This window comes from Grammomys surdaster, unplaced genomic scaffold, assembly GCF_004785775.1.
Source record: "Grammomys surdaster isolate TR1022 unplaced genomic scaffold, NIH_TR_1.0 133, whole genome shotgun sequence".
Taxonomy (NCBI): Eukaryota; Metazoa; Chordata; class Mammalia; order Rodentia; family Muridae; genus Grammomys; species Grammomys surdaster.
Genome location: NW_021604591.1, coordinates 13,486,009 through 13,501,743, shown reverse-complemented (window position 1 = coordinate 13,501,743; position 15,735 = coordinate 13,486,009). Strand labels below are relative to the sequence as shown.

The 15,735-nt window shown below is 50.7% G+C and overlaps 1 protein-coding gene across 1 annotated transcript in view; it reads right to left on the bottom strand.

Annotated features, from left to right (window-relative positions):
• Positions 1-3,962: 3,962 nt before the first annotated feature.
• The window catches only part of Sh2d6 (SH2 domain containing 6), a 25,733-nt gene continuing 13,960 nt past the window's right edge, over positions 3,963-15,735 (bottom strand). Inside the window, exons 3-14 of the mRNA XM_028762510.1 lie at positions 10,557-10,686; positions 9,886-10,007; positions 9,023-9,086; positions 8,149-8,178; positions 7,741-7,785; positions 7,296-7,374; positions 6,780-6,810; positions 6,626-6,650; positions 6,142-6,197; positions 5,775-5,858; positions 5,456-5,614; positions 3,963-4,131 (exon numbers count right to left, since the gene is read on the bottom strand). Of these exons, the coding sequence (XP_028618343.1) occupies positions 4,015-4,131; positions 5,456-5,614; positions 5,775-5,858; positions 6,142-6,197; positions 6,626-6,650; positions 6,780-6,810; positions 7,296-7,374; positions 7,741-7,785; positions 8,149-8,178; positions 9,023-9,086; positions 9,886-10,007; positions 10,557-10,686 (942 nt within the window). The 3' untranslated portion in view covers positions 3,963-4,014. The remainder of the gene's footprint in view (positions 4,132-5,455; positions 5,615-5,774; positions 5,859-6,141; positions 6,198-6,625; positions 6,651-6,779; positions 6,811-7,295; positions 7,375-7,740; positions 7,786-8,148; positions 8,179-9,022; positions 9,087-9,885; positions 10,008-10,556; positions 10,687-15,735) is intronic.

The following is a 15,735-nucleotide window of genomic DNA, read 5'->3' as shown; positions in this document are numbered from 1 at the left end:
AAGACGTGCACCACTGCTGTCATTCTCTTCTTTTTACTACCCCGCCACACACCCAGGGTGTATAATATAAAGCTGAGGCTAGCCCAAACTCAAGATCTTCCTACCTCTACCTCTTGAGCTCTAGGATCATAGGCATGGGTCACCATACACAGCTTCATGGACTCTGTTTTCAAACTGGGGAGGGCTGGGGGTGTAGTTCAGTGGTACAGTGCATATCTAAGCATGTACCAGGCCCTAGGTTGGCTTCTCATCGCTGCATGGAAAACAAACAAATAAAAGCAACATTACCCAGACTCTAATTGGGAAATCTCCGCATGCCTGTGATCTCGACTGCTTGGGAGGCCCAGGCAGGAGAATGGCAAATTCAAGCATAGCCTGGGCAGAATAACAAGAACTCATCTCAGCAATACCAGCTCTCAGTGCTAGATGCCTGTTTAGCATATACAAGCCCCTGGGTTTGCTTCCTGGAATAAACAAGGAGGGAGGGGAGGCAGGGGGTGACTGAGGTTAGGCCTCACAGAGAATGAATGGCTCAGCCAAACTTGGATTCTCCTGTGCACAATTCTCTCGAGTCAGTCAGCTGCAGGCCTGGGATGCCTAACTCATCGCACTGACAGCCCAGCAGATGCGTGTTGGCCTGAACTGTAGCTTTCACATCCTTCCCAACTGCACACTTCCTGGTCTTTCAGGTCCTCAGTAACAGACAATTTGGTATCTGTCACGAACAGCATTTCTTAAGGACTTGTTCTCTCGGCAGCAGACGACTCTGCCTGGAATTTTTTAGTCTGTCCTGTTCACCTCAGGAAACATGGCTGAGTGCTTGGCAGGATTGTGCAGCGGAAAATCAAGAGCTTCCGTCTTTCTGGGATTACAGAAATACCCGAAGCCTCCAACTCTCCCTGCATCTATGCTGGCTCACTGACCTCTGCCCTAGGAAGCTGGGGCAGTCCTCCCTCTCCGTCCTCCCATGCTCATAACCTCCTTGCTCACACTCTTTACCAGGCCCCCCCCCAGGTTCCTCCAGGCCTGTCCTTGCCATCTTTTACTCTTTCACATTTAGAAAGGCAAAAAGCCTGGAAAAACAGGACAGTTGCCAGCCAGCCATAGCTGTACACACTTACATTACTCAAAAGGAATTACCTACTGGCTGGTGACGTAGCTCAGAGTGCTTGCCTAACATTTATGAAGCCCTAGTCCCCAGTGTGGAACAAACTGGCTGTGGTGACCCATGTCTGTCATCTCAACGCTCAAAAGGTGGCGTCAGAAGAGTCAGGAGTTCAAGGTCGTCCTTGGCTGCACAGCAAGTTTGATGCCAACCTGGGCAACATGAAACCTTGTCTCAAAACAAAACCAAAACTTCAACATCTAATAAAACCGTTGTCTTTAAATAAAAAATTGGATTTTTTAGACAATCTTGGCTTGGACTTTCATGTTAAAAGAAGTCCAGATTGTCAGCGTAGAGGAACTTGGGATAGACTTAATGACTTTTCAACTAACATGTCACAGGAATACATGTTATGTATTCAGAGACCTGATTATCCGATACAGGGCATCTAGCAGGGGCCAAGGCGGGAGGGAGGTGAAAGTGGGGAAGGCCAGAATGGGTTGGGTCCCAGGGAAAGAAGACATCTGGATACATAGGTCAGCTGAGGAGGTGTTAGGCCAGCTCTGGGCCTTGCTCTTTTCTCTTTCAATGTCTTTATGCGGTGGTGGAGGAGTGTTGCTACCTCAGGCAGCAGCGTGTGGAGATCAGAGACTAACTTAGCCAAGACGGTTCTCTCCTTCCACCCTATGTCAGGCTTGGCAGGAAACTGACCCCACACACTGAACCACCTTGATGGCCAGCTGTCCTAAGGGTCTGCTCTTTTCTGCCACCCGGGGCTCTAATTATGCACTGCCCCCACTACCAGGACTGTTTCTCTGATTCTTGCAGGAATGATGAGTGAACGTTACCTTGGTTTTGTTTTGTTTTAAATGTGTTTTAGAGGGTTGTTCTGAGACAGTTTTTGAGTAGTTCTAACTGGACTGGAACTCACTATATAAACCAGGCTAGCTAAGAATTACCAATTCTCCTGCCTCAGCATGAAGTACCTTTGGAGCCAATAACACTACCGCTGTTAGCTATGCCCTCCCAGTTTACCGATTAAGGAGGAATTCATTTAAAAGGCCTGAAAAGGCTTTTCTGTCTTTGAGGTAGGGGGTCCTCCAGGAGAATGAAACTGCAAAGCAGATGAGGGCACTCCAAAGTGCCAAAGACCCATATCCTAAATACGTCCCTAGGTGCCTGGAGAATTAGTGGGAAAGAGAGGCCATTTCCATGGCTTGAGCCTAGAAGTGGCCTGGGGTAAAAAGAAATGCTAGGCTATCGGGACTGGCAGGCAGCTGAGAATCCCTACCCTCGGGCTTCCTCAGCTGAAAGCCCCAGCTGCTAGTCCGAGGTCCCCCACTCCTGCAGCATTAGGGCAGGTGCTGTCCTTGACCAGACTCCCCGGCTTGAAGCTGCTTCCCTACTGGGACGTTATCAGTACCAATTAATTGACCCGAATTCTAAGCTGGTTTGGGAGAAGGGAGTCAGAGTGCTGCTCCGTGAGGCGCCTCTTACGCACGGAAGGCCCTCACTTAAGCCTCCTAACCGGAGGTCGATGATTGTGCAGGGACAATTATCTTCCCATCTATTACAGCTCAGGGAGGGTAATCTGCCAGAGGGTGATGACGAACAGAGGCGACTGTGAACGCTCCCGCAGCCCACGTGGCCCGCCCCACCCCCAGATCCCTAGGCCTGGCTTCCGCCCGGACATCCCACAAGCGTCCGGGTCACGCCAAACTCCAGGTTCCCCAGGAGGCGGTCCAGAGGTATTGGGGTGCAGCATGGCACCAGTGGGAGCCGTTCCCTCCGTGCCAGCCCCCACGCCAGGCAGTGGCTGAGCTGCCCTTTGTTTCCCGGCCGCTCGAGACTTCTGCGGAGTCATGGTCACGTGGTGCTTCCGGCACGGGGTGTTCCAGGCTCCACGCCAGGGCCCGGAGACGCCCCCGCTCTCGGCCAGCCTGTGGGTTGCTGGATGCCAGCCCAATCCGGAGCCCCTTATTCCTGCTGGGCCCGCGTCCTGCCAGGCAGCTCTGCCCTGGGTCGCAAAGCCTCTACCATCCACTGGCCCAGCCTCCCAGCTCCTTTGTTCATCCTTCTTTAGGCTTTCATCCAGACTGTCTCCTGGGGTCCTTCCCATACTGTACGCTAGACTTCAAATGCTTGCCATCAGCCTTCTCTCTCCTCCAGAAACCTTGAGCCTCTTTCCCCTTCCTTGCCCAAGACCAGCAAGCATAAACAAACGTCAGTTTATTGGCCTGGCCCTCCTCCTCTTTGGCAAAGAACTTAGGACAAAAGTCAGAACCAGGTAGAAACGGGTCCCTTCCCTCTGCAGTTTAGCCCACCAGGTAGACCCACACAGCAACATACTCCATTCCTCTTAGGAAGTGTGAGGCCTTCTGGGGAAGGCTTCTTTTTCTCAGCATATTCCAGAATCCATCCCCTGTGCTGGAGGGATAGCTCAGCGGCTAAACAGCTCTTAGTGCTCTTCCCGGCACCTGCATCTGGTAACTTAACACCCTCTGACCACCTAACTCGAGCTCCAGGGTATCTGATGCCTCTGTCCTCCGTGGACATGGGCACTCACACGCACATGATCACATACAGATGTACCTACTATAATACTAATAATGGGGTGTGATATTAAAGAGAATTCAGTCAATAAATGTTTATTGAAAGTATACTGTGTGCTGGGAACCTAGTGCCTCCCAGAAGATGCTAACCCCCTACAAGAAATCAGTCTAAGGAGAAGCAATGTCATTGAGGAAGCCAACCTCTTCCCCTGATAGACAACCTTAATGCCTCTCATTTTGAACCTGCAGGGCCTTTGGGGTGGAGGCTGGCAGGGAAAATGAAGCAGCCTAAAATGAGAGGGGACTGTGAAGGGGCACACCATGTGCCAAAGGTGGGTTTGCGTCCCTGCTGTTTCTTCAGGACTTGGTGGGGAAGAGCAGGCAGGTGAATCCTCGGCTGCCGCTGTGTCGGTCCACAAGAGGCAGGGGGTGGTTCATGTAATGCTGAACCATGTCAGTCACAGAGGAGAAGAGCTGTAGAATAGGGCAGGCAGGGCATCTGTGGGTCCCTCGAGCTTTAGTCTGCCAACAACTTTCTAAGGCAACTGTGGGGCCTGGCAGGGGGGCTGGCTGGCATTTTTCTAGATATTTTCCTTCCCATTGTGCTATGAAACTGCAATGTCGTTTTGCTGGCTAGTTTTAAGCCTGCAACTACACAGGCAGGCTATGCTGTTGGCCAGACTCAGGCTTCCAGAGCTGGGTGAGAACTGCTTTAGGCCTAGGTCTCTGCTGTGGTCTCTCTCAAGGGAAGCTGAGTGGTGGATGACTGTCTAGGTCTGAATCCAACCAGCTGGATTCAACTCAGCAACTCCTTGGAGATTTCTGCCCTCCTCTCAGATGGTCTCATTGCCCTCACCTTGACCCTGTGAAGACTGAACCACAGAACAAGGAAAAGCTTTCCCAAAAGAAGGATGGGCCTCTTTCCACAGTGCCAGACGTCTGGGAAAATGTTCAGGCCTCTAGCTTTGCGCACGCGCGCGCGCGCGCACACACACACACACACACACACACACACACACACACAGAGCTTTATTTTGTTTTTAAACATGGTCTCACTGTGTAGTTCTAGCTGGTCTAGAACTAAAGACATCGATTTGCTTCTGGCTCCCAAGTACTAGGGTTAAAAGTGAGTGCTACCATGCCTAGCTACCTTGTTTATTAGGATTTTTCTTTTTCTTTTTTTCTTTTCTTTTTTTTTTTTTTTAGGATTTTTCTTTTAATTTTTTTTTAAAACAGGTATGAGTGCTTTACCTACATGAATATCTGTGCATCCCATGCATGGGGTGCTTGCAGAGGCCAGAGAGGGCAGTAAATCCATCAGAACTGGGGCTACAGACAATTGTATTGGCCACGTGGGTACTGGGAGCTCAACTCCAGTCCAAACCAGTAAGTGAATGTAACCACTGAGTCATTTCTCCAGTCCCAACCTTGTTTTTTGAGACAAGGCCTCTCACTGGCTTGGAGCTCACCATGGAGGCTGGATGGTCAATGAGTCCAAGATCTGGATACCTGTTTCTCAACCTCCCCAGTTCAAGATAATAAACCCGAGCCACCACTACTGTCTTATTTTACCCCCTGAGGCTCTGGGAGTAAAACTCAGACCCTCATATTGCAAGGCAGGAACTTATAGACAGAACTACCTCAGAGGCCTTACCCTCTGTCGTTTCTATTCCACCCAGGGTGAGAGGGGGAAGCAATCGGTGTGTTTTCCCTGAACACACACATGCTCTTGGCCAGGCCTAGGTGCTGCTCTGTGACCCACCTCGCTGATTTGGCCCATGCCGCCTCTAGTACCCACCTCCTCATGATTCCTGCCCTCCCGACCCAGGGCATAGTGGTGCCCGCCGTCCAGTTGCCGGATGGGAATGTTGAAGACCCGGCCTCTGAGGAGTACTGCCAGAGTGAAGGGCTGGGAACTGTGAGGCCCAGAGCTGAGGCGCACTGTGTAGGCTCCATCCTGTGGGGGAGACCACAGCCATGAACTTCATCTTCTAACTGCCTAAGCCCAGCTGACTGATTATGCTGAGTGCCTCCCAGGCCCTTACTGCCAGCTTCATCAGTGACAGGCAAAGAATAGAAGGACTTTCAGAGAAGGCCAAGAGTTGACAAATGCCCACCTTTTGGAAGTGAAGCAGGGCTCTCTCAACAGACTGACGGTCACAGTTCCCGGAGTACCAAGGCTGACCCAGCAGACTGCCGTCCTGAACAATACACAGAGCCACTCAAAGAGACACTCCAGTACTGAGTTGGGCATGGAGAGCAGAGAACCCTGGGGTACAATTATTTGTGTCTACGTCTTCCAGCCCCAGACGGAGTCCTACAGGCCAAGCAAAGTAGTGCCTGTGCCTGGAGTGCATCATGGGGGAGGTGCACTCTATTTAGTGCATGCATGTTGGGGTGTAGGCCGCAGGGTTAGGAGGGCTCCTGGGCAAGGACTCTGCTTCCCAAAGGCATCACCCATATCTGCTCCCAGCTTCTGCTCACCTCAGCAGCAGAGGTACTCAGAGCAGGGACTACAGAGGAAGCAGACAGCTTCCTTCCTGGTGAAAGAAGCAGAGAAGAGGGCTGGAACCAGAAAGGGTACGGGTAAGGGGGCTTTATGGGTGGGCACTGCAGCAGAGGGTGCCAGCATGTCTAAAGTCCGACATAGGCCATTCTGTGCTCCTTGAATTCCCAGGCCCAACACTCTGGGAGGATCCACCAGACAGGCCTTGCATGATTTCCAAATGAGAATTGGTCTTGGGACACACACTGGCAGCTTCTAGAGTTAGTGCAGTCCCCGAGAAATGCCCAGGAGGACTCTCTCAGGCCTGATCTCAATAGGAATCAGAGCTGCTAGGACCTCCTTGGTGAAGTAAATAGGACCTGAGGATCTGGGGGTGGGGTGGGGTGGGGTGAGGGTCTATTGACAAAGGGAGTAAGATCCTAGCAGAGCAGCCCCATTCAGACTGAAGATGTAGGTACTTACCTTTCAACCTGGCATCCACAGCTCCCTGGGACACAGGAAGTCTGGTCAGATGAGAGCTGGCCTTCCAGGCTGCTGCCCAAAACCTGAAGTCCCATGCTAGGCCTCCCTCCCACCCCTCTGGGCTCACTTCTTCCTAGACCACTAGGTCTCTTACATTCCGGGCCTCCTGGCGACCAACTACTGACCTGCAAGGAATAAATTGGGGAGCAGAGCTCAGAGGATTTCTTTTTGGTTTTGTTTTCTTTTTTTTTAAGATTTATTTTATGTATGCGAGTACACTGTAGCTGTCTTCAGACACAGCAGAAGAGGGCATTGGATCCCATTACAGATGGTTGTGAGCCACCATGTAGTTGCTGGAAGTGAACTCTGGACTTCTGGAAGAGCAGCTATGCTCCTAACCACTGAGCCATCTCTCCAGCCCTTGTTGTTGTTGTTGTTGTTGGGTTTTTTCTTTTAATTATTTCTGAGACAGGATCTCACTATGCAGCCTCAACTGATTCCAAACTCTGTATGTAAACCAGACTGGCCTTAAACTCACAGAGATCTGCCTGCCTCTGTTGCCCAAATGCTGGGATTAAAGACAGACATTTGCTACCATGCCTGGCCTCTGGGGTTTCCTTCATTAATGATCCCATTGTCCCATGCTGTCCCTCCCACGGCTGCATCTTACTTGGGCCGTCCAGATGTTCTTGGCAGAGGAACTGGAGGCATCGGGGCTTTGGAGCTCAGAGATCTAGTTAAGGCTGGAACTAAAGCAGAGAGGGCAGACAGGGTCTGGCTGGGGACCAGGCAGGGAAGTCCAGGCTGATCAGGAAGTGGCCGAGAACAGCCTAGGGATCTACTACTGTTGTCTTTGACTCGGCTTTCCTGGAGAGCTTCTATAGGGAGATTCCAGCTTGCTGGCCTGGCTGTAGCAGCTGAGAAAACCCCATCCAGCTTTTGCTCTAAGGATGTCAGTCACCTCTTTGGTAGGGACAATGTGGGACTAATAGCAGAATTAAGACACCCAGGTAGGGTCTAGAGGGAAGTATTTTGGAGGGAACAAGAATGGGGTCAGGAGAGAGTGAGTGTTCATGGGTAGTAGAGGGCTTCAGGGGTGGGAAGGGCAGGCTCACGTGGATCTGGCTCACACTCCAGGTAGATGTCCTCATCTGGTTTCACTCCACTGTCCGTTTCCTAAGGTGGAGGACCGTGGGTTTGTCTAGACCTGTAGTCCCATTTAGGAATCTGCCTCATTAGTGAGGAAGTGAGACATGGAAGAAGCCAATGACTGAGAGGAAGGCGGCTCTACATGTCTCACTTTCTCCTTATCTACACAGGAAGGACATGCCCTGACTGACTTCTCCTTTATGAGTGCTTGGACAGTGAGGAGGTTCTGGGCGGTGCCCTCAGGACCACTGGCTTATACTTGTGGCAGAGAGAAGGACTCTACACCAAACTTTTCCTACAGACTACCCAGGTGCTCACTCCACTCTGATCAGTTTCCTAGAAAATTCCCTAGACTACAGGATAGAGAAAAAGGCAGCTCACCACTCTGGCAGGTGTACCTTGCCCTGTAAAGGAAGAGGGAGAACGAGCACTCACGAGCATCAGTGAGAAAGGGCCTGGGTACCCTTTGTCACTGTGCTTCTCATAGCTAGCTTTGGAGACCCAAGAGAACACACTGCATTTACTCATTCACTTTTTCTTTACAACCTTGAAATGTCACCAGGCTTGACTTCTCACCAAATTTGCTAGGCTTGGTTCCAGATAACTTTATGATAAAAACAAAAACCAACCAACCAACCAACCAAACAAACAAACAAAAAAACATAGCTATCCACAGAGTGACAGAGGTTTACCAGCAACTGAGAAGAAGAAGATAGACTGTGCCTCATGTGAGCTGTTTGACCTTGGGCAGGAGGATGCTAACCCTCCTGTAACCTGTTTTACACAGGGATGGTTCAAGTGGCCCATCTCCCCATCCTGACATCCTAAGGTCCTGTGGTCATAGGCCTGAAGGCACTGACCATAGGAGTAACTCTGGACAGTGAAGGCAATCAGAATGACAGCCCAAGGTTGCCTGTCGATGAGGGATAATGCTCAGAGGTCTCAAGAGGGAGGGTCTCAGATTTGACCTCTTCATTCTAGATGCCCCTCACCTGGCCCACAGATCACACAGGCTGAAGACAGGGCCTGGAGGTCAGGGCCTCTGCTTTCGACCTCTCTAGGGAACAGCAGTTCACGCTTTTGGTGGTGATGATACTTGTACTGACTGACTTGGAGGCTTGGCAAACAAAAGGGAGGTGTGGCTAGGAGGGGTGCAGCAAGCCTGGTTCAGGGCAACCCCAAAATTCTAGCCTGTGTAGAAGACTCCCCTCCCTATGTCGAGCCATGGAAAGAGAGAAGACACTCTACCTCGCCTTCCAAATACAGGTCCCTGCTTTGGGGTTGCAGGCTGCAGGTTCATTGCCATCTTCAGCTGTGGGCATAATGGGTGAAGGGAAATGAGGGAGGAGGGAGGAGGGAGGAGGGAGGAAGGCATGAAATGCAGGCACTTGAAGAACAAGGAACAAGGAAGTTGGGGTGCAAGGGGGCAAGGCCAATGTGCTGCTTTCAAAACTAACGCTGACTTGTTAGCTTGTTCCTGCCTGAAGCAGAGGCAGGACGAGCATGAGTCTAAGGCCAGCCTGGACTCCATGAGAACCCTTTCAACTGCCCCTCCCCCTAGAAACCCCAACTGAACAAACATAAAACACTACAACAGAAGACAACCCTTCTCTCTGCCTCTAGTTCGGGGTCCTTTCCTTACTGTGAAATTTCTCTATTTATTTATTTTTATTCTGTAAAATACGAAAGCAACGTGGTAGTTTTCCAAGTGGATAACCACCAGATCACAGTGGGAAAGGGAGTTGGGAATGATGACAGCTGGCCCCCCTGGCCAGTGAGGGGTCCTGTGGCCCAGAGCCTAGGTGTGGGCAGCTGGGCCTTGCCCTGCAACCCCAGCAGAGGAGGGAGAGCATGGTGGAGCGGCACAAGGAGCAGGGAGCAGAGCGGCGGGTGGGTAAGGAAGGAATGAAAGGACCCTTTAGGCCAGTGGGAGGAGCTACTATTGTTGTTGTTGTTGTTGTTGTTGTTGTTGTTTTTCTTCACTCTGGTTTCTAATGCACCGGGCATCAGAGGTTTCATGGCTTCTAGAATATAAATGTGCTTTGGGAGTGGAATGGGAGCGGGGCGGGGGATGGGGGTTTGCAAATGAGATGTTTGTAAGATTTACTCACCGGGAAATGGTAGCCAGAGGTAGGGCGGGTAGGGAAGGAAGGGTTTATGGGGAGTCCTCTGGCCATGGTAGGCTGAGGCGGAGGCGGTGGTGGCTTGGACTGATCCAGGGGGCCAGAACGATCTGAAAAAGACCCCATGCTTTGTAAACTGGGGAGAGGGAGGAAGTTCCTCCCTAGTATATTCCTGTTTTCCACCCGCTCCCCACCTAGCCCCCACTCTCCCTTCTCCTGTCCCCTCTACTTATTAGCTTGACAGCCCCGTCTCCATGGCAACTGGAGACAGTCAGCTTCCCTGCCCCCACGTGGCTAAGCCCGGGGGTGAGATGCCAGTGGTGGTGGCCTCTCAGGGCATTCCCACCCTGGTTGGGGGAATGTGCAGAGATTTCAGAGGGGGGAACGCGAGGCCCTAGGGACTGGGTCGGGCTTCCTGCTTTGTCAGTGTTGCCTTAGTTACCTCGCCCCTCCCTCCCGTTTCCCATTCTCCTTTACAGTTTTAACTCCTTTCCTTCATGTCTTTGGCCTTTTCTGCCCAGCTAAGAGGCCTCAGTGGCAGCCAGCTGAGACCCTTCCCCTGCCCCAGCTCAGGCAGAGGGAAGCGAGGCCGGGCTTGGATTCTCCCTTTGTTGGACCCTTGACCCAACCTCCCAGCCCCTCCCCTCCTCAGCCCTCACCCAGATACAAGGAGTCCTCTTTAGAGCCAAGAGACTGTGCAGGGGCCAGACTGAGGGGCAGAACCTCACAGGGGGGCAGCTCATATTTATCCTCCTCTTCTACCTCCTCCTGGGCCTTCTTAAAGGGATGCTGGTGGCACAGGGAAGATGGAGGATGGAACATGGCAGGCCCTGGTAGCTGGTGCCTCCCTCCCCTCCCCCACCTCAGCATTCCGACTCACCCCGTGTCTCCACGTCTCTGGACCAGGCCGGAAAGATGGGCTGGCTACGTTTTCTCTCCAAACTTGTGTGTCTGGGCAGATAGACTGGTTTTGCTTCATCCCAGCCTACCTACTTCCAGTACAAGGCTTTGCCCCCTCTCTGATAAATAATAAGTCATCTGCCCTTCAACTGAAGGAACCCATAAACATGGACCTTTCTAGCAACATAGACAGGACAGGTGTGTTGAAACACGAGGACCTGTACAGATGTTTGTTTCACCTATCAATGGCTCCTGACCCCTACACTCAGACTCTGACCAAGACAGGTAAAAGAACCACGCTTAAGTGTTAAGCCTTGCTGGATAAGTGGTGGGACAGGTTATCTAAAGTCACTCAGGGAGACCCAACTGTGGGGGACCCTCAGCTGGGCCCCTAAGACCCACTGTGTACTTACCTGCACATCTGGCGGGGAGATGTGGTGGCCCCAACCTGTAAGCAGACTCTACTCAACTCTGCCCCAAGGAGACCCTGAGTTCTGTCAGGGTAACATTGCACTCTAGGCCACTCAGACCTATGACTTGGAATGCTCTCTGAAGAAACTGTGTGACAGCGTGGACCTGAGGTCAGAGCAACAGAAGGCGAAGACTGGGGGTGGGACTCAGGGACAGGCGGAACTAGTGGCCCTTGGTGCACAGCTGGATGAGATGGTACTCTAGGGAAGCTGGGCACGGGGCTGACAGAGAGTGGAGACACACGGACAGTCAGTCACGCGTGGGTAGAGACAGAGGGCTGCTCCAGTGAAGGGGAGGGAGGTGAAGACAAAGGGGAGAGCAGGAAAAAGAGGGGGACTCACCGGGCCTTGCTGCCACTGAATCTGTCCTAGAAAGAGCAGGAGCGGGGTACAGGAAGTGGTTAGTACAGCTGGCACTCTCCCTGCCCAGAGTCCTGGATCGCCAAGAGTCTGAGCAGGTACTGGTGCCTGAGGATGCTGTGGACAAGTCTCACCATGGCCAGGTAGATGAGCAGAGCCTCTTTGCCTGTCTAGAGCCCAGGAGCTGCCACAAATGTCCTGGGGGACAAGGGCCCCATTGTTTTCGTTATTTACATTATTTACATAGTCTAAGTATTGGAAAGGTCTCCCACCCAAAGTGGACTTTATCCAGGACACTCCCAGGGCCCGTTCTCCTCTCGTGGCTGTGGTCTCCAGTTCTTCAGCCAAACTAGAAGATCTAAGACAGACCAGGTCTCTGGAGTCACCTTTTCAGAGCTATACTGGGTGACATTGATGGACCACATTGTCACCACATTGATGAACAGATGTCACCTTGCTGTCACCCATCCTGACCCTTTACCCATTCCTGCTACTACTTGCTGGTAGGTGTTGATCACGGATCAAAAAAGTTTAAGATGAGGAGGAAGTCTAGAGGCTCTAAAATTTTATGTGACCAGTTTATTCTTTAATAGGGGTGTTTATGAAACACCTATTTATCAAAGTGGGCATGGTGGCACACACCTTTCTTTTTTTTTTTTTTTTTTTGAGACAGAGTTTCTCTGTATAGCCCTGGCTGTCCTGGAACTCACTCTGTAGACCAGGCTGGCCTCGAACTTAGAAATCCCGTGGTGGCACACACCTTTAATCCCAGCACTTGGGAGGCAGAGGCAGAGAGATCTCTGTGAGTTCGAGGCCAGCTTTGAGTGAGACTATGAGATTACACACTGAACTCCAGGACAGGCAGACCTCCATGGTAAAACTCTGTCTCAAACAAAACAAAATGAAACAAAACCAAAAATCAAAACAAAAGAAAACAAACAACAAGAAAAACAAACCAACAACAACAGTTGGTTTATTAACATGTGCTACACACGAGGCAGCAAGGATGCTACAGAAAGCAGTCAAACCTTACGTGTGTCGTCTTTTCACTGGACTCTCAGAGCAGTTTTATGATACAAGCACCAGTTTTATACTCACTTTCAAAAGAAGACACTGACTCTATTAGTCAGCTCACACTGCTGTAACAATGCCACAACACTGAGTGGCTTCAACAACAGAGATCTTATTTCTTCTAAGATCAGGAGGATAGAAGGCCAAGATCGGGGTTAGTTTCTGGTGAAACCTCAGTTCCTGGCTTGGATATCGCCACCCTTCTCTGTGTCCTCACGTAGCCTCCTGCCTGTGAGCACAGAGGGAGGCTGAGCTGGGTATTACTTCTTCTTATAAAGACAGAAGACTATAGAAGAAGGCCTTACTCTTACCACTCCACTAAATCTTAATTGCCTCTCTCGTGGCTCAATGTTCTGTTAGAGCCACTAGGACTAGAGGCTTAACATAGGAGTTGGGGGAGGGGAAGCCATAATATTGAGGCTCTGAGAAACTGAGAAAGTTTCCTGGGCTGGGGACCTAGTGTCTAGTTGGCAGAGTACTTACGTAGCATACACAGAGCCCCGTGTTTGATCCCTAGCACTCTATAAAAACTGGGTGTGGTAGTGCACATCTATAATCCCAGTAGGAGAGTTAGAACTTAAGGCTATCAGCTGTATATCATATTCAAGGCCAGTTTGGACTACTTAAGACCCTGTCTCAATAAATTAAATACAAGAATGTAAAAAGCCCAGAAAAGCCACTAGGGTAACTCAATATGAAGCCCAGGTAGTACCATGGAAAAGTGGGGCGGGGGTTGTGGAGAAGACATAGAATCAAGCCCACCTGAAACTGGGTCCTGGGCCTATTCTTTGCCCTTCATCTCCTGCCTCAACATTGTTCCATATTTGGACCAAGAGTCAGGGGGCAACTTTCTCACCCAAGGGATTCTCTTATTTATACAAGAGGAGAGAGGAGAGCAAGGCCTAGTATAGGTAACTGTGGGATCAAAGTCTACAGGTCAGACTAAGTGGAACATTCTGGATGCCACCCTACCCCAACCGGAACTGATAGGATTTCCCAGTGGTACCAGGCTCCCACCCTCACCTCAGCTACTCTTTCCTGCTCCGGGCTTTGCATAAGCAAATTGCAAGGCCTGGGAGCAGGAAAGGGCTGCAGGGAGGCAGGATTGGTGTCGCCTGGATGAGGATGGCAGCCACACAGAGATGAAAGGAGGGGCGAGCAAGAGGCTTGCTTCAGCAGCTGTGTGGCTTTGTCAGCTCCTTTCTCTGACTGGGATCACTTTGTGCATGCCATGACAGACCCTCTAGGTGAATTCCTCAACGGGGGATTGCAAGGGCTCACGTTTTTTTGGAAGGTTGACTCCCATTGTCTGGCAGTGCCTGAGTGTCCGTTTTGTGGTATTTTCAGAGCACAGAGTTATTCCATAGATTTCTGAGATCTCAGCTACCAATTCCCTGTGTGAACAGTCCATGATTCAGTCCAGGGTAGTCAGTTAACCCTTAGGGAATACAAAGTCAATTCCTCCACTTGCCCTATCACTGTAGAGCTTGCACAGGCCTTCAATCCCAGCATTCAGGAGGCAGAGGCAGGTAGATATCTGTTAGTTCGAGTCCAGCCTGATCTACAGAGTGAGTTCCAAGGCTGGTTAGACACAGTGAATCAAAACAAACCAACCAAACAAAAACAAACCACTTAGGTCCCCAGATCCCCCAAGACTACAAAAGTTAGACATCCCCAGGCTAGGAGTCTACACTGTCTGTAAAAGTGTAGTCTGATGTGAAGTCTGAGGGGTGCTGCTCAGAAGAAGCTGAGTGGGTCGTTTGGGGATCACCTCTAGCCGTTGGCTCACAGCACAGGGCTCCCCAGCTCCAGCCCCTGTGATGGCAAGAACAAAGTGATAATTAGCTCCTCTGAGTTTCTGTTTCCTTCTGAATGAAGGCTACATTAACAGAACAATTAGCAAGGTACAGGGTGGCTCAGGAATGGAACTCAGGGCTGAGGCAGGAGGATCATAGAGAATTCTAGACCTGCCTGCCTTACATAGTGAGTTCATGCCAGTGTGAGGTTATACCTCAGAACAAACAACAAAACCCAAAAGACATTTGTCATTGGCAGGGGTTTCTGAGGGTCCAATTTGCTAATGGCATGTTTTAGCTTACCTGAACCTAGGACACCATAGTTGAGGTTGTAGTTGCTTAAAAATGGAGGTGATGGCTAGCTGGAGTTGAGGACCCTGGTGTCAGTAGAGGGAAGGCATCACGTGGAAGGTCTGGGGTGGCTTCTCAGGACCTGAAGGAAGACATGTGAGCAGGCTGTGCCCCAAGGTCTCAGGGAGTGAAGTGTGTGGAGCAGGAGCCTCTGAGATTTGGGTGTCTGGGTTCCTGGAAGATGGAAGGGGACACAAGCCATTCTATTGGGTTACTGGGCATACCATTTTATCTTTAGTGGGGATGGTGGTAACCACACTAATAATTTTTTTTCTTCCATTCATAGAAGTCAGACACACCTTCCCAGCCTGCTGTGCAGACAGGTGCTGGCACTCTGCCAGCAAGATCCCGCCACATCAGGCCTTAAGCCAGAAGTAGGCCCTAGGAGAAACGAACCAGAGGCAGTGTGATAATAGATGAGCTCTTTCCAGAAGTTCCTGAGGCCGAGAGGCCTTCAGATGGACAGTTTTGGCAAAAAGGTGTGTCTGCACCCAGCATGCCTTGGCCAGGTCTGCTTGGCCAGACCTTTGGCACATTGTCTCTGGGAGGTATTCTGGTCTGGTCTTCCTGGGAAGGCTGTGACCTATAGACTGTATTTCTCTCCAGATTTATTGAGCACAATAAGATTCTGAACACAATGTCCTCAACCTGCTGCTTCAAAACATGAGACCAACCTGGGCTACATGAGACCTTGTCAACAACAGCAAAACAAACCCAGCCTTCAGTGGTAATTAAATACCTATAATCCTAGAATTTAGGAAGAGGCGTCAGGAGAATCGGGAATAAGGGTCATCTTGGGAACTTAATGAGTCTAACGCTAGTCTAGCCTGAGTTACAAGAGAACCTATCTCAAAACAAGGTTGTTGAAGTGGTTCATCAGATAAAGTCAT